The sequence below is a fragment of the Elgaria multicarinata genome, chromosome 6 (assembly GCF_023053635.1).
Source record: "Elgaria multicarinata webbii isolate HBS135686 ecotype San Diego chromosome 6, rElgMul1.1.pri, whole genome shotgun sequence".
Taxonomy (NCBI): Eukaryota; Metazoa; Chordata; class Lepidosauria; order Squamata; family Anguidae; genus Elgaria; species Elgaria multicarinata.
In genome coordinates, this window is record NC_086176.1 from 106,035,173 (window position 1) to 106,060,874 (window position 25,702).

Here is a 25,702-nt window from a genome sequence, read left to right on the forward strand (position 1 = left end):
CCTCAGTTAGCATCCCCCTTTTGATGACATTATATTAAACCTTACTTGTGGCCCAGAACATACACTTCGTTGAAGAAGGTCTTTAATAATCTTTGATAGAATCATGCTTGTTTACTTCTCCTTTTCCAACAAGGACATTCTGAGCTCTGTTCATACATATTTAATCGGTGATCGAAAACACCTCAGTCTGCCTCTTGGGTAAATATGTACTTATGGTCTTATACAACAAGTTCTGTTTTTAATACCTCGTGTTTGTATGTGCTGTGGCTTGGTTACGTGTGTGCTTTCCGTTCACTCATTTATGGTGGAAAATACATTATTCCCCTTGTTGACTGAAGTGTGTTAAGAACAGGTAAATAAGAGGGTGCTAATGCATGGATGGGGACTTCACTAATGCATTGTTTCCCTCATGTACGTTTTGTTTAAGCTTGTATTAAGGAACCACTTCAGCATGGCCGGATTTTATCTTAAAGTATGGCACAAGCGGCAGAGAGGGAGGAAAACAGCAGTAAAGGGGCGATGACGGTGGGATGCTATCACTTCTGCAGTTTTAGAGGATTACAAAGATACTCTGTACACAGCTTTGTCTTGGAAAATGCCCACCACTTGCAGGGCTCTTGGGTATTCACTGTAGCTGTGATCACACCCAGAAATGGGGGATTGTACAAATGACAAAATGAAAATGGAAGCTGAATCATAGAATAGTAGCGTTGGAAGGGGCCTACAAGGCCATCGAGTCCAACCCCCTGCTCAATGCAGGAATCCACACTAAAGCATCCCTGACAGATGGTTGTCCAGCTGCCTCTTGAAGGCCTCTAGTGTGGGAGAGCCCACAACCTCTCTAGGTAACTGGTTCCATTGCCATACTGCTCTAACAGTCAGGAAGTTTTTCCTGATGTCCAGCCGGAATCTGTCTTCCTGTAACTTGAGCCAATTATTCCATGTCCTGCACTCTGGGAGGACCGAGAAGAGATCCTGTCCCTGCTCTGTGTGACAACCTTTTAAGTATTTGAAGAGTGCTATCATGTCTCCCCTCAATCTTCACTTCTCCAGGCTAAACAGGCCCAGTTCTTTCAGTCTCTCTTCACAGGGCTTTTGTTTCCAGACCCCTGATCATCCTGGTTGCCCTCCTCTGAACGCGCTCCAGCTTGTCTGCGTCCTTCTTGAATTGTGGAGCCAAAAACTGGACGCAATCCTCTAGATGAGGCCTAACCTGGCCCTCATCATCCCAGGTTTCATCTTTTAAAAAATGTAGTCCTTACATTAAGGTGTGAAGAAATACACTTTTCTTCTGTGTTTTAGTAGCCTGTGCAGTTTCATTCTGTAAGGCTGAGCTTGCACGTATCCGTTAGGCTATCTGGGGTGTGTTATCTCGTGAAGTCACTGGCTTCAGGGCTGAAACAGAACCCTCACAAATTGGGCTGAGTTCAGTGGAGTGTTGGTGAGAGCTTTCTGCCCCCAGAAAACCTGGGCAGATTGTTTCTAGCTAGCTAGTGATTGGCTAATAAGGATCACCTCAGATTTGCTAATGGCTTTTGAGTATAAAACTACTGCTGAGAGATGCCAGGGTCTTTGCTTGCTTTTGTTTTGCTTGCTTTTGTTTTGTTCTGTCCAATGTTTGCTTTGGAGGATTAGCTATCTGAGGTCTTGTTCTACTGAAGACCCATCAATTTTGTCATTTTGCCCTGTAAGTATTATTTCCAAACATTGAGGGTTTTTTTTTTGTATGTGCTTTATTTCCTTCCCCTTTTAAGCTTACTACCTATCATATTTGAATGTGGCCCCATTCAGAAGACACCTGAAACCATGGCTTTAACTACGGTGGTTAAGCCAGAAAGCAGGGCCCTGTTCAGAAGACACCTTAAGCCATGGCTTTAACAATGGTGAATAAGGCTTTTTGTCTTTTACCTCCTATTTCTAGGAGGCAAGAAAAGAAAAATTTCAGGAAAGTTTTCTTGCCCCATGAAAGGAATTTCGTTCCCCCACCCCCTCATTTTCAAGTCAGCTTAAAATTTATTTTGAATTGGGTTTGGTGGTGTTTCTGATCTTAACTAATCACTGTGAGGTGGCTGAGATTGTCTATATTTTTCTTTCTATTACAGACCTATCCATTGCTCTACAGTCTCCCAGGCTTTCCGTACTTACTGATCTGAAAAGGCCCTATGGGAGGATTAAAATTCGTGATGTCTTCCCTTGGGCAGGAAGTGCGGGAAGCCAAGGAGGCTACAAGCTGTCAGATATAATGACTGCACAATGAAAGAGGGGACACCCGCACCCACTCATTTATTTATTTATTTATTTATTTATTTATTTATTACATTTTTATACCGCCCAATAGCCGAAGCTCTCTGGGTTTACCTTCTAAGATAACTCTTCAGTTATTTTAGAAGGTAAACCCAAGAACCCTGAACCAAACCATGAGAATTTCTCTGTAATTTCCTCTCCCTTCAGAAAACATCTTCTTTTCTATCAAATTGAATGAGAAAGGCCAACATTTTCATAGGAGAATTTTTTGGTACAGCACTAATATGAACTATCCTGATCCTCTTCCAGACTCTTTCCCTCACCCTTTGAAGTGCCATTGCTAGATGGGCAAAAAGCCCATCTAGTGAAAAACACCATGACTGGAGGATGGGGAGGCTGAGTTCACCTTCTCTGCTCCTCTCACTCTGCTGGCTTCAGCCTCGCAGGACATTGGATACATGGAGGCCTCTGAGCCTTCCATTTCACGAAGGTGCACCCATCAGACTGCACCCTAATAACAGAACAAATTGTTCGGATCAACACTCAAAGAGCCATGCTCTGTTTTTCATCTGACATGTCCAGCATGAGGGAGTTGAGATGCTGTTGCAATGGGGAGCAGAGATATTTCAGGGATGTAAAAAACAGAAAAGAAAAAAGCCTGCTCAAAACAAAGCAGCCTTTGGGCAGACCTAAGAGGTTTCACTTGCGTTCATGAAAGGCCAGATTCATTGATCTGAACCATTTGTTTGTTTGATAGATCCTTGCTAATACATTAACATTTCAAGGCCCCAAAGAGACTTTGGGAATAACATCATTTGGAGGTGAATGCGGGATGGGGGTGGGGTGAGTGGCCCAGGCGTTCCACAATGCTCTACAAACTGGGTTTTAAGAAGGTTAAGGCTAAAGTATGTCTCTGTTTCATTTGCTTGTTTTTCTGGAAAGGAAAAGAAATACACACACACACACACACACTGAGATTTGCTTTAATAAGCCATTTGAATTAGAACTTTATGAAAACTATGAAAGACACTGAGCTGAAAATATCAAAGGTTATGCAAATATCAGATGCGCCAATTGTTGCTATTTATCAGGACTAGGGTCTGCTCTCACAACCTCTTGGTACCTTTCCCTGATAGAAAAACATATATCTAATTTTGCCTATTGAGGAGAGCCACCTTTTAAAAATGCTGCCAGTATGCGAACATATCCAGTAGAATTCTTTGGCTTGTAGCACCTGGATCTGGTCCTGCGTTATTTTAATCAGGGCCAGGATACTTAAGAGGTCCCCTGATCCCCTACTGGCCTGTTTTGTTGCTGTAGCCTTCAGAAGATGTCTTCCTGGTGGTACTCAAGATTTTGAAGGCCTGCTTCGTTGTGGCCCAGAAAGGAGCCTTTTAGTATCTGAGTGCCCAATCTCTGTAATTCCCTACCACTACAAATTAGGAAGGTGCCAATCCTTCCTGAGTTTTGGCAACTACGGAAAACATACCTTTTCAAACAGGCCTTCCCAGGAAGGCCATTTGTGTGAAGACTTGTTTTTGTACATTGCTTAGACATTTCTTTAATGCAGGTGGCTCATCAATATTGTGAAATAAATAAATAAATAAATGTGTTGTATCTAACAGTGGAGGCTGCTGGCCCCAATTTCGGTGGGGGCTGTGAATCCATTCTGGCCTCCACTGCTATCGAATATTGCCCTTCTGCGTATGGAAGTGCCTCTTCCACTTGTGGAAGAAATTTATTCCCCCACCAAAATACGGTGGGGGAAGCAATTTTTGCCAGTTCCCCCTTCCTTTTTGGCAGTCTCCTGTATCACCTTGTACCCTGTTCTGGAATCTCCTACTCCAGCTCTCTGGGACAGATATTCAGGGACCAAGTGGTCTGCAGGGCGAAGTAGGAACTTGCCCAAATGATCTCCCTTGCTTCATTAGCAAAGACCTCCACTGGATCAAAAGTCTGCTTAAGCATTGCTGTTTAAACCTTTTATAAGACTACAACAGTGTGTTATTGCTCATGATCTACCACACTGACTTTGCTCATTTTTTGCTTTAAACTGAAGCTTGAGCAGTGCAGATGTGCCAAAAAATGGGAAGTTTGAAAAAGTTCAAAGAGATTTAATAGCAATTAATTTCCTCAGCATCAACCATGCAAGGCGGTCCCTCCACCACTGGGATGATGGACAGCCCTGCTCGGGCAAGCCCCAACCACAGCCACACAGTTAGGCTGTCACCACCAACAGGGAGGGGGGAAGTTTGGAGGCGCCCAATTGGGACCTGTGAGTGAAGGGTATGGCTGTGTCGCATGCAAATTTTGGAGGGGGGATTCACTATGCATGAGACACATTTGCATTGTTCGTGGGGCCCTCTGTGGGAAGGGGACTGAGGGGCAAAAATGCAGGGAAGGAACAGGATTACTAGTGCCCATGGCAACATGGGCTTTACACTAGTAAATGCAGAATATATTAGGTGGTGAAAAACCTTTACCCATGATAGGATGGGGGTTCAGGCAAAGAGCTTTAGTGAGAATAAGGGTTATAAATACAGAAGAATGCCCCTACTTTCATATGTACAAAATTGGATGTAGGGTTTAGACGAACGCCTAATCTGCACCAAGCAGGATATAGCACTATGAAAGTGGTATATGGTATGTGTCAATGGGTCCCAACAGTAGGGTGACCATATGAAAAGGAGGACAGGGCTCCTGTATCTTTAAATACAGTTGTATTGAAAAGGGAATTTCAGCAGGTGTCATTTGTATATATGGAGAACCTGGTGAAATTTCCTCTTCTTCACACCAGTTAAACCTGCAGGCGCCCTGCCCTCTTTTAAATCTGGTTACAGTATAGCCACAGTATACCTCCTGCAGCTTTAACTGTTGTGATGAAGAGGAAATTTCACTAGGTGAGACATGCATACAAATCACACCTGCTGAAATTCCCTTTTCTATGCAACTGTTAAAGATACAGGAGCCCTGTCCTCCTTTTCATATGGTCACCCAGTAGTTAGTGCACTTCCAGACTGCTATAAAGCAGTAGTGTGGCTCCTGCCTTTTATAAACCACTTTCATAGTGGAATATCCTGCTTGGTGTAGATTAGGTTGTAGATATTTGCATATCGATATACTAAAATTTACTCCAAATTGTGGGCATACTCAGTGGGTATTGTGAAATATAAAGTTCTTCTTTATATTTCACAATTTATCAGGAACACCTGATAGCACAGGCTGGGCCTTGTTAACACAATTTCTTTAATATTCAGTCCATTTTGATGAAGAGGATGGTGAAAGTTAGCTTTTCAGTCAAACTTGCTTTGGAGATAGCTTTTAGTTCACACATCACATTCAGATGTTAGATTGTTTTTGACTAGAAGCAGTGCTTTTTCTGTGGTTGCCCCTGAAAGATAGAATTCCCTCCTTGCCTCATCAAACTAGAATGGTAATTTATCTGGCCATTTTCATATAGAGGTGAAACCCGGGCTTTTCTGCCACGATTTTGGAAGTTGAGGATTTGGCTTTCAAAATAATATAATGGCTATCAGTCAAACAAAATAACATTCTGACTGTTCTCATTTTCCAAATATTAGGACCTGGGGTTATCTAATGAGGGCGAATGATGGAGAATATTCAGAACAGTCAAAAGGAAATACTTTTCCCCCCACACAGGCAATAGTTAAACTATGGAACCCAGTACCATGGAATATAGCAATAGCCACCAACTTGGACAGCTTTAAAATGGAATCAGATAAATTCATGGAGCTATCAATGGCTACTAGTCATGATGATTATATATTGCCTCTAGGTTCCAAGGCAGCATTCCCCTCAATGCCAGTCGCTGATCAACATGAGTTGGAGAGTACAATTGCACTCAGTGCTGTTTGTACGCTTTCCCAGTTTGCCACTGTGAGAACAGAATGCTGAACTAAATAGGCCTTTGGTCTGATCCAGCATGGCTCTTCTTATGTTCTTATGGATGCAGTTAGTTTTTACTTTTAACTCCAATTTTCCAACAGTTTTCAACTATTTCTTTTTAAAAAATGTGACTCACTTTGAAAGTACCCCCTGCTGAAAGGCAGTATAGAAATATTGTAAATAATAAAGACAATCGTTCATCTGGGCCCATCTAGAGGATAAAAGGAACCTTTATGCACAGCCAAATTAGGCCTCTGATCAATCCAATTGCCAACATCTGACACTGTTTCAACATCGTCAATATTTGCTATATTTATTTCTTGATTGTACATGGGGCTTTGCAAACTCACTTTGCAAACTCACCTAATTACACACTTTTAATCCACTATGCATACTGAGGCCTTAGGGTAGACCTAAGGTTTATCCTGGGATCGTCCCGGGGTTCTCCCTGCCTGCTCCTGGGATATCCTGTGTGTCATTTACATAAACAGGGATGAGCCCAGGACAATCCCGGGATAAACCTTAGGTCTAGCTAAGGCCTGAAAGTCATGTTCTACTTTGAAATATACAATCCTCCACATTCGAGCACAGAATGTGCACATAAATGTGTATATTAGGGGAAATAATATGTAAAAATGCATTATATTAGGAGATTTGCTTGCAAAAAAAATTGTATGAGGCAAAAACGCATATACAAAAATATGCACAAAAATGAATTTTCAAGAAAACTTCTAGAGAAGAAACAATTGAACACACACACACACACACACACACACACTTCAAAAATTCAGGAAGAACCAAACTTAAGATTCAAAACATTCTCAAAATTCAAGAAGAACTGAATATCAGATTGCAAAAATGAGAAATGGAGAGCAACTGAAATTGACAACTCTGTCCATCCCTAATCCAGAGTATGGCTGATCATTCCAAACTCCTCACCTTGTACTTAGCACTTGTAGAATAGCTGGTTCTCCATCGGACTGTATAAAACCGAACCTCTGTCGTCTTTTGATTCTTGGGGACAGAGTTGTCTGCCCAGCTGACCCTCACGGCATCATGGGTTAATGCAACGGCCTGGACACCTACTGGTGGGAGCATGGGGGTGGAGATATCTGGGACTGAGGTAGGGAAATCATCAAGCAAAGGATAAAAATCAACTTCTAATGGGTCAATGGGATCTGGATCACAAAAGCCGCCAAAAATGAGCATACCAGAAATTAAAAACCATGAAATGCATAGTCAAATAAATAAATAAATAAACAAAACAAAAAAACCAGCCACCAGTGAGATACACATCACAATGGGTTAAATGTATGGCAATAAGGATGACAGGAGGAGAACATGAGAAGAACAGAAAAAAGAGAGCCATTACTTGAAAAATCCATGAGCGACCATTATCACATTACTGTGTTCAAAACTCACCAGCATTAAAAGCATGGTGAAACGTATCCCTAATACACCATTTTGCTATCTCTTCTCCCCCTGAAGTTACAATGCTTGGTTTGTCCTCGGAATGATTTACATGCCTTTACAATACAGCCCCATGAACGATACTTTACTTGAAAATCTGTAGAATGTACAGAAGAAGATGTCCTGGAAGCTTTGTTTTGCAAGCACAACATGTTCCAGAGTGTGTGGGAATCACTTGAATTTCTGTATCTCCCTTTCAAAATCTCCCAGCATTTAGAATAAGGGCCAGACCTCTTGTTTTCTTTTGTTCTAGTTACTGTGAGTGTTGAAGAGTGCTCTCTTTATGGTTATTTCCAGGGCTCGCTGAATGCATTTGCATTGTTTTCATGCTGTTCTTCTCCGTACTTTATTCTCTGTTCGTTGCCCTCACTGTATTATTTTTGCCCTCACTGCCCTTTAACACAATTGGCTGTGGTGCCTCAAGTGATTATAACACTACATCTGCAGAAATGGTGTTATGGACACCTGTAAACAGAGTCATGTGGCTGGGTACAGCACATTAAATGATCAGCAAAGGCAAATGAAAAGTGAGCAGTGAGAGCAAAGACAAAATAGGAAAGTGGTGTGGTGTAGTGGCTAGGGTGTTGGACTGGGAGTCGGGAGATCCGGGTTCTAGTCCCCACTCGGCCATGGAAACCGGGTGTCTTTGGGCCAGTCACAAACTCTCAGCCCAATCTACCTCATAGGGTTGTTGTTGTGAGGATAAAATGGAGAGGAGTAGGAGGAGGAGGAGGAGGAGGAGTATGTATGCCACTTTAGGTTTACTGGAGGGAAAAAAGGCAAGATGTAAATGCAATAATTAAAAAAGTGGAAGCAGTAGGGCATGCACAGGTGGTGCGAGGCAATAAGAAGAGTATTTCGAGGTAATTTGTTTGCCTCTACTGAATGTACAAATTATGGGTTGAATATTGACAACAGAGAATATGAGATGCAGCCCTAATTGGGATCAGAGTCCATTTGCATTGATTCGATGACGTTAAAATGATTCATGGCTTCAGATGGTTCTCTGATTTAAGATCTTGTATATTTACTTCTTGAAGCATAAAGCACACTGCTTCTTCTGTGTATCAGCTGAGGCTTAGCTTCATCACCTTAACAATCTAGGCCATGGTAGCCAGGGCCGGTGCCAGGCTTTTTTGCGCCCTAGGCAAGGTGAGCTGCTTTCACACACACCCCACCGTATCCCCCCCCCACACACACACACGCTCCACGAGGCCTGCTCATCCCGGGGCCAGGGATGGGGCTTACCGTTGGCAGGCGGGTGGCTGCCGGCACCCCAATCCGGCCCGAGGCGAGCGAGCTGGGCAGCAGGAGCGCTACGCATGGCGCCCGACTCCTCTGGCTGCCCGGACGTGGCGGCGGAGTTTCATTGAGGGGCGTCGAGGCGGGCTGCTGCCCTTCGCCTCCGTCCTCCGGGTTGGAGTGGCAAGCGGGACGCAGGCCACATGGCTGGGTGGAGGGAAGGGAGGGCGGCGGGGGGGAGGGGAGGAGGGGGAGGCGGTGGCGGCAATCACGCCGGGCGAAGGAGCCGCCGGCGCCGAGCAGGTAAGGCGGACTTTCACCCCTCTCCACCATGCGGCTCCACGTGCTGATGTCCGGCGCACGCTGGAACTCAGAACGTGGAGCCGCCCGCCCCCGCCCCCCAGTGTCCCAAGTTGGCTTTGGCTGCTGGGCGGGCGCCCGGCTGAAGCCAAGCCAGGGACGCTGGGGAGCAGGGCGAACGGCGCACCCGGAAGCTGCCCTCACTTGGCCAGAGCGGCTCTGGGAGTGGGAGGGCGACTTCCGGGGGCGCTGAACTTGGCGCTCTAGGCGGTGGCCTAGGTGGCCTTAATGGAAGCACCGGCCCTGATGGTAGCAGATATTACAGAAGCACGCTCTGGCAGATTCTAGCTTTCTCCAGAGTATACTATGGGGGATGGCTTGTGTTAAGTTCCAAATCCGACATTGAAACAATCCTATGTCAGGATTGCTGCATTTTCAGTTTGTTTTATATCCAAGCCTTCTCCACCATACATTTCAGGATATAATCATTAGGAGCTGTGAATGAGTTCTATTAAATTAATACCTTAAACCACCGACAAGTAGAGCTACAATTATTCCGAAGTGCAAAGCGTAACATTTCGAACGTATTCTGAATTTTGGCAGATCTGAATACTGTAATTTTCAATCACATTTTAGAATTCCCCTATTCTAGTCCTTTGTGGGTGTTGGTGTATGTTTTTTTTTAATGGTTGTGTGCGTTATCACACTACTTGTTGGCTCAATTCAGACGCAGGTAGTGTGACCCAACCCACTTTTTACTGCAGCACCGCTGATCAGCTCAACTGGAGGGGGGTACAGACCATGCATGGGATTGCTGGGGAATGGGAGAGGTAAAAGGGTGTGTGTGTGTGTGTGTGTGTGTGTGTGTGCATGTGTGTGCGTACATGTGTGTGCTTACATGTATGTGTTTGACCCCTGTTACTCCCACCTGCAGCTGACATGAGATGCAGTTCTCATTGGGTTTCACAGTGCTAGAAGTTAAATCAATGCAGCAATATTAGTGAAATTTCCTAGTTGAACATTAGACTCTCTCTCTCTCTCTCTCTCTCTCTCTCTCTCTCTGTCTCTTATAGTATTCATCTGGGTTTTGCATATTTTCTAACACTTCTTAAGGAGTTCAGTGGACTTTGAATTAGCGTTGTGCCAAAAATTTCAACACTTCCATTGTTGCCATATCATGGGTATGGGATTAAAAGGAATACTCTGGTGAAAGAGACTGGAAGAGGGGAGAATTTTGGAGAATTTTCTCCGGGGGGGGGCAGGGTTTCCAAATACATTTTAAGTGTAGGCAGTTGTTGAGGTATCTTCTTCTTTTCTCTTTAAAACAACAACACACACACACCCAGCACTTGTGGGAGCCCAGGAGATCTTCCTGAATACCCATTGGAGAGGGTGAAGTCACATGTCTCCAATAGGCATTCAGGAAGAAATACCGGGACCCTCCAAGAGCCGGGGGTGTTAAAAAAAAATATAGAAAGAAGATCTCTCAACAACTAGCTACACTTCAAAAGGCATGTGGAAACTCTGTCCCCCTCCCCAAGGAGAAAATTTACTGAAATTCTGTCCCCCCTCCCTGCGAAAGAGGTAGAAGAAACAACACTACATTTGCAGGGAGAGAAAAAGTTCCCAATAATAGGAAGCAGGATTTGGCACAGAACTTATATGGGTTTTGCAAATTTTTGAACAGTTATTAAGACGTTTGGCAGACGTTTGAATAAAATAAAACATGCCAGAGGAAAACGGTCTACAGTTTATCCTGAGCCATAGATCTGCTGCTGCTTTTTCTCATCATTGAAACCTTCCTTATGAAATTTCAATACAAAGAACATGCTGGATTTTCATTCCTGCTTGAAATTCAAGTAGATATTATGCAACACAATAATTTATGTCTCCATTGCCCAGTAATGGAAAATATTACTCATTTGTTGTTAGAGGTTTCAATTTCCATTTTTTAAACTCAAAATCTCGAAGCCCCCACCCAAAGTAAAGTAATAGGAAAATTTATGGATGCAAATTTGTCAGTTTACATGGCTCTAGTTGAAAGGAAACATGTGTTATACATTAAGGTTATGAAACACTTCGCATCTTTCTTTTACATCTTATCCCCCTTGGGATATCTAGAAATTTGAAGGTCTGTTATATATGGCATATTGAAAAATAGGAAGGCAGTCTATTAATGGCTATAGTCCATCAGGATGATTCAGCTTTTGGAACATCTCAAAAACACAGCCATCTCAATCATCTAATCCATCGGCATCTAAAAATAGGACTCTAAATACTTGGTCCATTTTCTGCCTACAAATATTGCCATTTGCAGTTGTTGACATATAGAGACCTTTCATTGAGAATTGTATTCTCTCACTGGAAGAAGCTGAGATTCCCCCCCCCCCAATTTTGCATAGAGAAGCTTGTTATGTTGTTTTGGCAACCTACGTTTTATACTTGTGATTGGCAGGGCTGGGAACTGGTCCATGGCCAGAGGCTAGTAGGGATTCACTAAGCCAAAAGCACAGTTATTCTTGCTTCATGGGGGATGCCCTGAAAGGTTGGAGTCTCTCTGGCACTGGTTGTGTTCTCAATGGGCTGCCATGCACAATCATGGCTTTCCAGAGTCCTCTGTATGTAGCAGACTTTCATAGAGAGCAAAGGTAAGTCCATGTCTGTACCAGAGGAGCTTGCCCCATGCGAAGTGTGCATCTATGGGAGCTCTGAGGAATTTTCTCAGTGTGTATGTCCAAGTTAAGGGACGCACCATCATTGTTCCCTTGCCTAAGGGTTTCTTGGGCCATGGCTAGACCAGGCGATATCCCAGGGATCATCCTGGGATCGTCCCTGTGTGTTCACATGATGCACAGGGCATCCCAGGAGCAGGGGGGCTATATATTGCCATAGCCTTCCATCCTGGTTTTTCCCATGGTCTCGGAAAGACCCCAAGGCAGCAGGACATGCGGCCCACCATCGTGGCTTTGTCCCCGCTCCTTGCGAGTAAACGCGAGGAGCCAGGAGCCGGGCATGGAGCTCTGTAAGCACTCTGTGCCCATTGGGGGTGGGGTGGGGATTGGGATTGGGTCTTTCTTTCTTTTTTTTAAACTAACTTTTGTGCTGGAGAGCTGGTGCACTCCAGCTCCCGGGCCTTTTAAAAAAATGGCAGCCACAATGTCCTCTTCTTCCTGGGATATTGCATACCACGTGTAGACGAGGGGGACGATCTTAAAATCGCGAGATCATACCCCTCCATCCCCCTCCTCTAGCCATGGCCTTGGATCCTTGAGTGAGCCTTAATTTACATGTAGGGATGTCCGACTGGGTCTGAGAATCTTGTGGATTCCCCCATGCTTGCCCCCTCCCCGGACCCAGTTCACCAAGCTGCTGCCACCCACCTCTGCTCCATTCATGCCTTTAATGTTGCATAAATGGGCACTTGACAGCCACCATTTCCACAACTTTGAAAAGATGCCATTTCAGGAGCACCCTTGGTTGCGCACAATGCTCAGCCAGTCCGGAGGACACTACCTTTGACCCAGAAGCCTTTCCTCCAGTTCCTAGCTGGTGATAGTTTCTCTGCCATAATGTATCCTCACAACAACCCTGTGAGGTATGTTAGGCTGAGAGAGAGAGAGACTTGCTCAAGGTCACCCTATGAGCTTGGTTTCTGAATGAGGTTGAGCTTCTCAGCATCCAAACGACTACATCATATTGGCTCTCAGTATACGAACACAAGCACAAAGAACTAAATTGAGAAGTAGCCCATTGGAGGGATGGGGATGGGTGTAGGGAGGAATAATTCTGTATGCCATGAAACTGGAGTTTTGTTCCTACACCCAATGTTGCAGAAATGACACCTGATGTTGAAACAGGTTTTGTGACACGAACTCTGCACAACTGGGGCATGTCTATACGGCTTCTTTACCCCAAGCTAAATGTGCAGATGTGCGTTTTAGGACACATGACACAGCCGCCCATTCGCCGCAGCGCTGTTTTTTTTAAAACCTGATAATGCACATATTCGTAGTTGCAATTTACCGCGACTTTTAAATCAACCTTCGAGTTTGTACCGCATTATCGTTATGTGTCCGTGGGGGAGTTAAATCACATTTTGAAATGAGGGTGAAAATTTGAGGGCAGGACAAAGTGATTGGCCAATTTCCCCCCTTCCCACCTATCGCGTCATCCTCTGGCTGCCTCGTTCCTTCCCGCTGTTTTCATGTTGAGCTATATGAATCTGCGGAGGTCCGCAGGTAGAGCTTTTTAAAATTAAAACAAAGAGGGGGGAATGGGCAGTGAGAGGGAGGAGACATGTCCAGTCCCCCACTCGCATCGTCTGCTGCCTCGTTCCTTTCCCTCGAGCTCTGCAGATAAAATTTATAGCTTCGCTCGTCTATACTTCATAGCATCATATGTGCGTGTATGTGCATTAATAACTGCACTACAAAAAAATTAAAGAGATAAATCGCTGCTGCTGCTTTGCCTAGATTTGAGTCAACAAAAATTTGGGTATATTCAATGAGGACCAATCCCGTTGTCATATAAATGGGGGCCTGGAAGAAAGTAGCCTACACCAATGGATGGGAGAACCAGAGACTTTTAAGGTCACCTAAATTCTCCAAAGATCACATCAAAGCCCTTTTTCATTTTTTGTCCTGTTTTTCAGATCATTCGAACAGTAAAAGTGCACATCTCTGTGCATATTCTTCAAATATGCACCCCCCCAATTGACTAAAAAATGTGTATTTCTTTTTGAAATACACATTTTTGAAATTGAATCACAAATTCAGGAAATTGCAAAAACTTCTAAAAAACAACAACACACCCTACTCGTGCTTGCACTCACATTCAGGATTGTGAATGGGACAGGTTCAGATGTTATGTGAAGAGAAACCAAATTCTTGGTTTCTCTACCTATGCCTGTGTATAAAGACTTTCAAATACTCCCATACATGCACCTATTAAAAGTTGAAGCATCTATGGTTCTTAGGTTATGTCTTATTCAGCAAAAAACCTCTTGTTTCAGTTCTATTGGATGCCACAACGTCTCTTTAAAAAAGGTCTGTCTAGCTTGGCTAATTGATGGAGGTGTGATACAGTTAATGCTTTTTTTTTAACTACATGTTTTGGGGAAAGCCCAATAGTCACTGTCATGCCCTGCACAGAGATGGAGTCAGGAGATGAGGAGGAGGTGGCAGAGGTCCCAGCTGGCCTTGGCTCTTCTCCCTGAGGCTCTGCCACAGTCTCTGCCAGTCCAGCCTCCTCACTACCTGAGCTGGGCTTCTCGGTACTAGGTCCAGCCTCTGCCACCTCCTCCTCATCTCCTGACTCCATCTTGTCAAGCCATTTGGCGGCTTTCCCGGACAGTCACCTTTTTTTGGGAGGAAGTTCTCATATGGATAAACTTTCTATTGGAACACTCTTTAATATTTACTGATGTACATGTTCTTTTAAAGCTATTTATCTGCTTCTTGGAAGTTAATACATGGCCGTAGCTAGACCTAAGGTTTATCCCAGGATCATCCCGGGTTCGTCCCTGCCTGAGCACTGGATGCCCTGTGTGGCACTTAGATGAACAGGTTTGACCCCAGGACAATCCTGGGATAAACCTTAGGTCTAGCTACGGCCCATGGTTGATGTAAATGGATATTCCATGCCTTTTTCACTGCCAAAAGACTGATACTACAAGATGGGAAGGGTAAATATTCATCTCCTATAATGCAATGGATTGAAGACCTAACAAAACTATCAACTTTCGGAAGGGGTATTTAGGACCTGTATATAGATATCGGGTTTGCTTTTACTGATGTTTATGTACAATCGTTGAGCTTTTATTTTATATTGTATTTTATATTATGGTTTTATACTGTTGTTTTATACTTTGAATGGTTTTAATTTTTGTGAACTGCCCAGAGAGCTCCGGCTATTGGGCGGTATAGAAATGTAATAAATAAATAAATAAATAAATAAATGAAATGGAGACTTTTAAAGCATGTAATTATACTATATATTTTCTTTTGATCCCCTTTGCTTGTTGTCTTTTTTGTTGTTGTTGAAATTTTCAATTAAAATTATTTTAAAAAGTTTAAAAGTCCCTTCAAGGCTATGTTTCCAGTACTCTGTACCATGAGCAACTTTTAATGGACAAAGCAAACATCCATTTTGATGCTGCCTATGGCCCTCTGGAGATGGAGAGGGAGCATCTGTAGAATTGTTTGCATTCTCCTTTGCACTCATTGCAAAGCAGTCACCACCTGGAAAAGGAAACTTGCCCAGGAAGATCATTAAAATGGCTTTCTTGTTCAGCAGAGTCAATTCTTGCCCAGGAATGACCACACACAATTGACTCTCTTCAGAGACTGTTTCTAGATGCACAAAATCCTACATGGTAAACTCCCTGTTAAAGTAGCCTTTAATAATGAATGGTTAGTTCCAGAGGAGGAGTCTTACAGTAGTGGCTTGTTCTTGAAAGAGGAAACCAGGGTGCAAAGAAAAGTTATTTGAAACTTATTAGAGAACATTTTGAGAGGTTATATTCCATATTTCATTTTTTTTTTAAAAAAATAAGCTACTGGTTAGGCATACAACTGTTGATATAGCATAACCACACAGTTCAAAATACTTTAAAATGTTGAGAGGGAAATGGCTTCATATATTTTGAGGCAAACATATGCTCCAAAAGGGTTCAAAAAACATGCAGAAAACAGGAAGAACTGACTTCTGAATTACCAGAAGAGAAAAAAGTAACAGTTATGAGTGAATACACACATATGCTTCCTAAAGATATTAAAGAAAGGATAATTTTATTTTTAGAAGAGGTGTTTTTCTTGCGGTAGGGGCGGAATTGTATGTGTGGAGGGAAGCTTTTCTCTCTTTAGGGTTTTCCAATTTTGAATTTTTTTTTTAATGGGAATACTTCACAAAATTGTACGAGCAAAGAATGGTTTGCCATCTGGAGCTGACATGCAGTAATTTGTTTCAGTTATTCCTCATGCAGAAACCTTATTGTTCTGTCACTTGGTCTTTTGTGTTTTGTTTTGCTCTCAGTGACTTAACTTTCCTCCCTTCAAGAAAGTTCTGAACAGGGCAGGTTGTGCACGAGGAAGAAGAAAAAGTAACCCTCCCATCAAATTATACGTGTTGCTCCAGTGGAAAAGAGAATACATGATTTAGAATTGATGTAGCATGTTTGAGCGTTCAAAGCATTTCTCATGCATTGTTTTAACATTCCTTGCAACAACCTTGTAAGGGCTCTCAGTATTATCCCCATTTTGCAAGCAGGGAGTGAGTGGACCAAGAAGGAATGATTTCTTTAGGACCACTTAGTGACAATTTATGGCAGAACCAAGATTTACTGGGGACTTCCACCATACTTAGCCAGGACACTAGCTCTCTGAAATTCTTTCTTCGTACTGTGTCTTTGCTGCACAGCCTCACCTTGACTTTGCAAATCGCAGGAGTTGCAACTTGCAAGACACAGTAATATAGCATAAGTATGCGACATTCTTCTTCCTAGGAAACTTCTCCATGTCCTAAAGCTAAGAGCATGGCATTTGTATAAATCACCATCTAAAATTATGAAACTACCTATGAAATTGCCACTGCTCCTCCTAGGCAAGTAGCATCTACAGTTCATAGAATCATAGAATAGCAGAGTTGGACAGGGCCTACAAAGCCATCGAGTCCAACCCCCTGCTCCATGCAGGAATCCACCCTAAAGCATCCCTGACATATGGTTGTCCAGGTGCCTCTTGAATGCCTCTAGCATGGGAGAGCCCACAACCTCCCTAGGTAACTGGTTCCATTGTCGTACTGCTCTAACAGTCAGGAAGTTTTTCCTGATGTCCAGCTGGAATCTGGCTTCCTTTAACTTGAGCCCATTATTCCGTGTCCTGCACTCTGGGAGGATCGAGAAGAGATCCTGGCCCTCCTCTGTGTGACAACCTTTTAAGTATTTGAAGAGTGCTATCATGTCTCCCCTCAATCTTCTCTTCTCCAGGCTAAACATGCCCAGTTCTTTCAGTCTCTCTTCATGGAGCTCAGGGGTCTGGAAACAAAGCCCTATGAAGAGAGACTGAAAGAACTGGGCACGTTTAGCTTGGAGAAGAGAAGATTGAGGGGAGACAACAGCTCCCTGTAAATCTGGCACCATGTGGTTTCTTCATGAGTATCACCTCTTCCTGAATTACATCTTCCATTATGTATTGTATTCTAATGCTCAGGGACTAACATTACACATCCAGTATCATTAAGAAGCTAGCGAGCACTGTGTATGGAAAAAAAGATATTGCATAGGAAAATAGGTGGATGGTATTGGCCGTCACCCTCAGCTGATTAAAATGTATGATCTCTTAAATTAATTCCAATACACCATCCCAGAGTGAGATGTTACTGACTGACCCTTACCTACAGCTCTGGCTAGAGCTAATTAATCCCAACTTAGCAAAAGTTATAAACGATAGGTATAATGAACCCTGCTTTTTAATTATTTTGGTGACGGCATTAGAATCCATCTAATGTGGCCTTTTGATATTCAAATATAGAACTGGCATTTTGAAAAGCAAGAGCTGCTGGAGTAGAGAGCATTGTCATAAGGCTGTGTGGAGCTTATAGCCACTTGCAAAAGTACAATACATTTCTGAGAGGTATAATCATTTCATTTTGCTCTGTCGCTGATCCTTCAATTTACATCTTGACAAGGCACTGTTGACTTATTTTAGCACAGAGTTAAAATGATCGGGGCTGGTTATCACTGCCTTTCCCCAAAACATCCATGGAGGAAGATCAGCTTTTTACATCTTAAAAGAAGGGTGAAAGATTCAAATGTTACTGGAACTGTTTCCATGTGGGTGGATCCCACCTTACTCCTGCAGGATCTGTAAAGAGGGACCAGATTGGTTGAACAAATGGCATGGTTCCATTTTATATGGATGTTGTTGATTTCAAATACTGCTATCTGAAAGGTCCCAGGCGCATTGCCAAACCCTCGTGATTCCACTTTACAAAAATTAATGGACCCGGCCATGGGGTAAGTTGCTCCCATACCATTCTTGTAGGATACAAAGCTGTCCAGGGTGTCAACATCTCTGTTGCTTAATCTGAATTTTTTCGCTAGCATTATTAGTGGAATAGAGTAGTATTAAATAACCTGATTTCTCTGTTAAAAGATTATTACTCCAATAGGGGTGTGGTGGGAGGTTGGTGCAAGATAGGAACACAGGAAGATGACTTATAGTGAGATGGACCATTGTTGGTCCATCTAGCCCAGGATTGTCAACACTGACTGGTAGCAGCTTTCCAGGGTTTCAGGCAAGGTACTTTCCTAGCCCTACCTGGAGATGCCTAGGATCAAACCTGGGACCATCTGTGTGCAAAACATGTGCTCTACCACTGAGCTATGGCACCTTTGCCAAAGGAGAGGCTTACGTGTTACTAAAATCCCCACAGGTTCAACCATTTCCAAAGGTGTTAGAGAAATGCAGCTACACTGAATGCTCTATAGCAGCACAGACATTTGCCTATGAAGAGGGAGCAAAAACCAGGGGACAAACAGGCAATGCATGAATCCACTTGTTCAGGGATGATAACCTAGAGGAGAAGCCCAGTGGTCAAATCCATTCTCTTGAGGAATGCCTACCAGCCTACTCAGTTGCCAACCCAGATGCAACAGTGGTGTGCAGAGAGAGAGAGATGTTTGTGGAAATGGGATTTACATATAATCCACCTTGGGAAAATTGTGTCAGATACTATTGACTACTATTGAACTCTCCTTCAATGGACCTTCCACAGAAACTAGTTGTCATCTACACCAAGCAGGATATTCCACTATGAAAGCGGTATATAAAAGGCAGGATCTACACTATTGCTTTATATGGTATTGAAGTGCACTGACAACTGTTGGGGCCCATTGACACATACCATATACCGCTTTCATACCACTTTCATAGTGCTATATCCTGCTTGGTGTAGATGTGTCAATGGGCCCCAACAGTTGTCAGTGCAATTCAATACCACTATAAAGCAGTAGTGTGGCTCCTTCCTTTTGTATACTGCTTTCATAGTGCAATATCCTGCTTGGTGTAGATGAGCCCAAGGGCTACATCAAGGCTTTAGAATTGTGAAAAAGGACAGGATGGGAGGCACATGGAATTGCACCTCCTCACACTTTCATTCTTAAATGCAGTCTTAGGCTGGATAGGTTCATCTAATTTTAGAATCTAAAGCAATTGTGGGAACATACATTCAGTAGACTTGAGACATGGAAGTCTTCCCCCACCTCACCCCACAACCCCACACTATCAGCTCACTATATATATATAATATATATACACACACACACACACACACACACACACACACACACACACACACAGTGTTTATCCACCTGTCTTCTTGTCAGATAAAGGGACTCATAGGCTGTGCATCCAAAGGAGGTTTACTGTTGTGAAAATCCCCCCATACAAACATTGTACCTTTTCCCTTCAGATGCCTATTCTATTCCGACATTTGTGGCTTATTGCTGATCACCAGACTAGAGGTATGAATAGAGATGCACTCAACACTATGAACTGACAGGAGAATTCAGTGAAGGTTCTGTGCCCTGCCCAATCATTCACACATGCAATGCATTTGCAAGATGGGGATAATACTTTGAACTTCTACTTTTGTCTAGCATGCAAAACGAGAATCATCTTCAGCATTCTTATTCCTCCCAGAGAAGAACTCTTTGAAGCTCAAAGGCTGTTTTTCACAGGGGTGGCTTTCACATGCTTCTTCATCACTTAATTCACAACATCCCATGAATGATGAAGAAAATACGTTATCAGAGATATAACATCACAATTACTTTCGTATTGCATGATGTCATGTCAAATGCAGCCCCTTACTCTTTCTACCTGCAAGTGATGCACATGCATTTGTGGGCCAGGCCTGATGTTCACCCATCGATGAAGCTAATGCCATCAAAATGCACCTACTTACCTTTCATACCATGCATTGCTTCCCAAGTGCATGCATTGCTATGGCAGAGGTAATGCAGACATGGAGAAACGCATCAGTCAGCCATTCTAACTCACCTGTCAGAGATCTGGTGGTGGCACTCTCATAAAGAGGGACTCCCTCCCCGGCATTGTTGAATGCTTTCAAAGATATGACGTAGTGAGAACTTGGTTCTGTAGGAAAAGCACACATGATCCCATTGGAGTTAATGTTCTGAAGCAGATGCTGACAAAACGCCAATACATTCAATACTTGTAGGATCAAAGGGGCTTATAAGGTGTGGACCAAAGCTTTGTTAAGCAATATCACAGAAGGCAAAACGTGACTGATTAATTGCTTTTGACCAGGCCTGCCTACACAACATTTAACCCAACAGGTCCAATGAAGCCTTCAAGCCATCTACATGTGACCTGGCAGATATATAACAAAAATCCTTGTCGATTGCTTTTAATTATTTTTGTATGTAAATGGTTTTTAGGTTATTTATTTTATTTAGTGCATTTCTAATTGCCCAATAACTAATGTTTTCTGGGTAGATTACAACCAGTTTTGTGTTGTATTCTTAAATGCTTTAATCTTTTGTATGTGTAACCCCTATGGAGTAGATGGTTTAGTCCCTTGGGTGGAGTCTTCACTCAGAGGGAGGGCTAGAGGAGAAACAACTAAAAAAGTGTCAGTGGCTGGGTTCAGACGACACACTAATCAACGGCTGTTTCCCATTCTGTTCCTATTAACCCCGAGTTGATTAGCGTGTTATCTGAACTTAGCAAGTTTTTTCTACTGAAAGCTAAATGTTAGAAGATTGCTGTATAATTATGGGCTCTTATCACCTCGTCTAAGGTAAATTGAACTGTTAATGTGTACAGTAGAATTTCAACGGGACGGGGAATCATTTTTGCATCCTTGATATTTGTCATAATTATTTTATTATTGCAGGGCTAATAGGTTGAATAACAATGTTTATTTATTTATTTATTACATTTTTATACCGCCCAATAGCCGAAGCTCTCTGGGCGGTTTACAAAAATTAAAACCATCATAAAACAACCAACAAGTTAAAAATACAAATACAAAATACAATATAAAAAGCACAACCAGGATAAAACCATGCAGCAAAATTGATATAAGGTTAAAATACAGAGTTAAAACAGTATAATTTAAATTTAAGTTAAAATTAAGTGTTAAAATACTGAGTGAATAAAAAGGTCTTCAGCTGGCGACGAAAGGAGTACAGTGTAGGCGCCAGGCGGACCTCTCTGGGGAGCTCATTCCACAACCGGGGTGCCACAGCGGAGAAAGCCCTCCTCCTAGTAGCCACCTGCCTCACTTCCTTTGGCAGGGGCTCACGGAGAAGGGCCCCTGTAGATGATCTTAAGGTCCGGGTAGGTACATATGGGAGGAGGCGTTCCTTCAAATAACCTGGCCCCAAACCGTTTAGGGCTTTAAATGTCAATACCAGCACTTTGAATCGGGCCTGGACCTGGACTGGCAGCCAATGAAGTTGTAAAAGGACTGGCGTAATGTGATCTCGCCAGCCAGTCACTGTTAGTAAACGGGCTGCCCTGTTTTGTACCAGCTGAAGCTTCCGGACCGTTTTCAAAGGCAGCCCCACGTATAACGCATTGCAGTAATCCAAACGAGAGGTTATCAGAGCATGGATAACTGTAGCTAGGCTATCACTGTCCAGATAAGGGCGCAGTTGGTATATCAGCCTAAGCTGATAAAAGGTGCTCTTTGCCACTGAGTTCACCTGTGCCTCAAGTGACAGTTCTGGATCGAAGAGCACCCCCAAACTACGGACCCGATCCTTTAGGGAGAGTGCAACCCCGTCCAGGACAGAGCAAACATCACCTCGCCGGACAAATGAACCACCCGCTAACAGTACCTCCGTCTTGTCTGGATTGAGTCTCAGTTTGTTAGCCCTCATCCAGTCCATTACCGTGCCCAGGCACTGGTTCAGAACAGTCACTGCCTCACCTGGGTTTGATGAAAAGGAAAGGTAGAGCTGGGTGTCATCCGCATATTGATGACACCTCAGTCCACATCTCCGGATAACCTCCCCCAGCGGCTTCATGTATATGTTAAACAGCATAGGGGATAAAATAGAGCCCTGCGGAACCCCATGGCTTAGGAGCCACGGCACAGAGCAATAATCCCCCAGCACCACCTTCTGGAATCGGCCATCCAAGTAGGAGCGGAACCACTGCAACGCAGTACCTCCAACTCCCAGCTCAGACAACCTATCCAGAAGGATACCATGGTTAATGGTATCGAAGGCCGCTGAGAGGTCCAGGAGAACCAACAGGGTCGCACTCCCCCTGTCTCTCTCCCGACAGAGGTCATCCCACAGGGCAACCAAGGCAGTTTCCGTTCCAAAACCAGGCCTGAAACCCGATTGAAATGGATCTAGATAATCCGTTTCATTCAAGAGTGCCTGGAGTTGTCCTGCAACCACCCGCTCAAGCACCTTGCCCAGGAAAGGGATATTTGCCACCGGCCTGTAGTTGTTAACATCTTCCGGGTCCAGATTAGGCTTCTTCAGGAGTGGTCTAATTACCGCCTCTTTTAAAGAGGCCGGCACCACTCCCTCTCTCAAGGAGGCATTTACAACCTCCTGGACCCAGCCGGCGATCCCCTCCTTATTTGATGTAATGAGCCACGAGGGGCAAGGGTCAAGCACACAGGTGGTCGACCGGACTTGGCCAAGCACCTTGTCCACATCCTCGGGCCTCAATAACTGAAACTCATCCAATAAAACTGAGCCGGACGGCGCTCTGAACGCCTCTACTAGTGGTGCTGCATTAAGTGTGGTGTCCAATTCATGACGAATCTGAGCGACTTTATCTTCAAAGTGCCGTGCAAACTCGTCACAGCGTGCTACCGAGGGTTCAACTATCTCACGCCCTGGCCCAGAGTGTAACAGGCCACGAACCACTCAGAAAAGCTCCGCCGGACGACACCGAGAAGACGCAATGCTGGTGGAAAAGAACTGCCTCTTTGCCACCCTCACCGCCACAGAGTAGGCTCGATAGTGAGCTCTAGCCCGTGTTCGAACAGACCCAGCACGAGTTTTCCTCCACCTGCGTTCTAGCCATCTCCCCTCTTGCTTCATCGCCCTCAGCTCAGATGTATACCAAGGAGCTGACCGGGCTCTGCTCAGAGGGAGAGGACGCTTGGGCGCGATCGTGTCAACCGCCCGAGTCATCTCTGCATTCCACAGAGCGACCTGGGCTTCGACAATGTTGAGTTACAAATTCGGGATTGCCCTGTGTATTGAAATTAAGAAAACCTACAAACGGGACTTCTGAAATACTTAGCACCTTGAGATGTCAAAGACACTTGAGACTGGCCTATAATTTGATGCTCACTAAAGACATACTTTGTTCAGGTTATGTTTTTGCAATATTTATTCTAATTAAACCCCACAGGACCCACATTAGTAAAACTTCCATATGCAGCCCAGAAAGCTTTAGCTATTGGGTGCTATATAAATAATAATAATAATAATAATAATAATAATAATAATAATAATAATAATGATGTTGAGGTTTCTTAGACTCAGGCAGAAAGGAATGACAGTAGCTTTTTTTCCCTAGTCGCTGTTATGTTGTGGCAAGTCCATGGGTGCCTGTGGTCAGGCTTGTTAGATTATAAATTGCTTGGGCTTGTTTAAGACTAGGGCCTGGCTGCACAAGAAAAGTAGCCATAGTTAACCTACATGCTACTTGGTGAGAATTTTGAAGACTTCAGCAGAGAAAGTTAGAGGGTGTGAAAGAGCCCCTGACTGCCTTTTCCTAAGCACTAATTATCTCTCCTTATCTTCTCACCTTTCCTGGAGAAGCTGCTCCTTCTCCGCCCAAATCCCTAGGGAAGTTTAGAGATACACAGAGATAAAGAGTGGATGGTCTAGCTCTACATTCCCAGCATTGGCAAAGCCTTTCTCCTGGGGAAGAATTCACAACAGAGCTTGGCTTACACGCGAAGCCACTTTGAATATGGATGTCATGGGTACCTAGACTCTTAGACAAAGCCTGGGCAAACTGAGTAAAGGAGGTTCTCATTTATGTGCATCACAGAAACTGAGCAATACAGATTGGAGCAATACAACCTCAAAGTAATTGCTAACTGCTGCCTCCCCAGTCAGCCCTGGCAATTTCTTTGGGAAAGAAGATACATCAGTAATGTTATTCTAAATGCCTTTGATCTTACTAATACAAAGAGCCCCTCCCTCGAGTGTTCTACTGCTGAAGTAATGTGGATTACCTTGACTTGATTTCCAGGTCCTGCATATTTCACCAGAATGTGGCAGAGGAAAGGTTTTTTAATGTGTAAAGTATTGTGCTAATGAAATGCACTACCACTAAAGGACAGATACGCATAGCCAGCAAATAACCTTTGTGGTGTGACTGCACAACTAACAGGACTGTGGGTTTCCCCCTTTCTTAATATTTCTAACAATGGTGTTTTGTTTTGTTTTTAAATAGTTTTTTATGTTTAATGAAATGGGCAGAGATAGTTAATATAAATTTCTTGAACCCATTCCGCCTAAGTAATCCCATTAATCTCAGTGAGGGGGCTAAGCAAAGCCCTGAATTGAGGAGTTTAAGCTAGTAGTTAAGGCTGCGATTCTATGCAGAATTACCTGGGAGTAAACCTCCATTTAACACAGTGGGGCTTCTTTCTTTTAGCTTCATCACACCAGGGTTATACTGTGCAATCACTGAGAATTGCGTGCAAAGGACTCTGAAGTTTTCCAGTTTATAATCTGCTTTGACTGTAAAGTACTCCCATGCATCCTGCTTTAATTGTGCTAGAAAGCCAAAAGACCCGACCTATTTTGCTACCAGTTTTGGAGCGAATCATTTGTTGTTTTCCGAGCTGCCACTGGGGGCGCAGGGGGAGGATTTGATATGTTTAAACTTCAAATTAAACAAATGCTTACATCTGTGTAAGTTTTAAAGATAAAGACATCAAAATTGGCACAGTAATAGATATTAAGGAGAGCTATAAGCATACCAAATTTGAATCGGATTGGGTCATCTGTTGATTTTAATGATTTTTTACATTTCCCCTTTTAAACCTTTTTCCTGGTATGCAAAGGATCGTAGGAGTGCTGCCGCCTGGGGCATGATTCAGCTAGCAACAACAGCAACAACGACAGTGTTACGCTGTAGGAGATAATTCGAGGGAAACAGGTACATGGGATGAAGACTTTTCTGAGCAAACATGCCCTGTAACTTTGGCTCGTTTATACCCCTTATAAATAATATATTGCTGACCACTCCCAAGAAGAAATCAAATAGAACCAGATCAAATTTGAATTATAGCAGTTATGTAAATTTCACCCAATTCATTATTGTCGCATCAATCAGAAAGAAAGGGTATAAATATAGAGGAGTTGGAAAGCAAATATAGAGGAGTTGGGAAACTAAGGGCCGTCAATCCATCCGTACAAAGCAGAAATATTCAGGAACTGCTGCCAAATCTTTGCACACACATTATCTTTATTTCTTTACCCAGATGACGTTGGCCCTGATCCAGCCCTTCTGTGCATACT

The 25,702-nt window shown here is 43.4% G+C and overlaps 1 protein-coding gene across 1 annotated transcript in view; it reads right to left on the bottom strand.

Moving 5' to 3' along the window:
* The window catches only part of DCC (DCC netrin 1 receptor), a 1,200,544-nt gene that overhangs the window by 147,421 nt on the left and 1,027,421 nt on the right, over positions 1-25,702 (bottom strand). Inside the window, 2 exon segments of the mRNA XM_063128256.1 lie at positions 7,090-7,328; positions 20,223-20,318. Of these exon segments, the coding sequence (XP_062984326.1) occupies positions 7,090-7,328; positions 20,223-20,318 (335 nt within the window).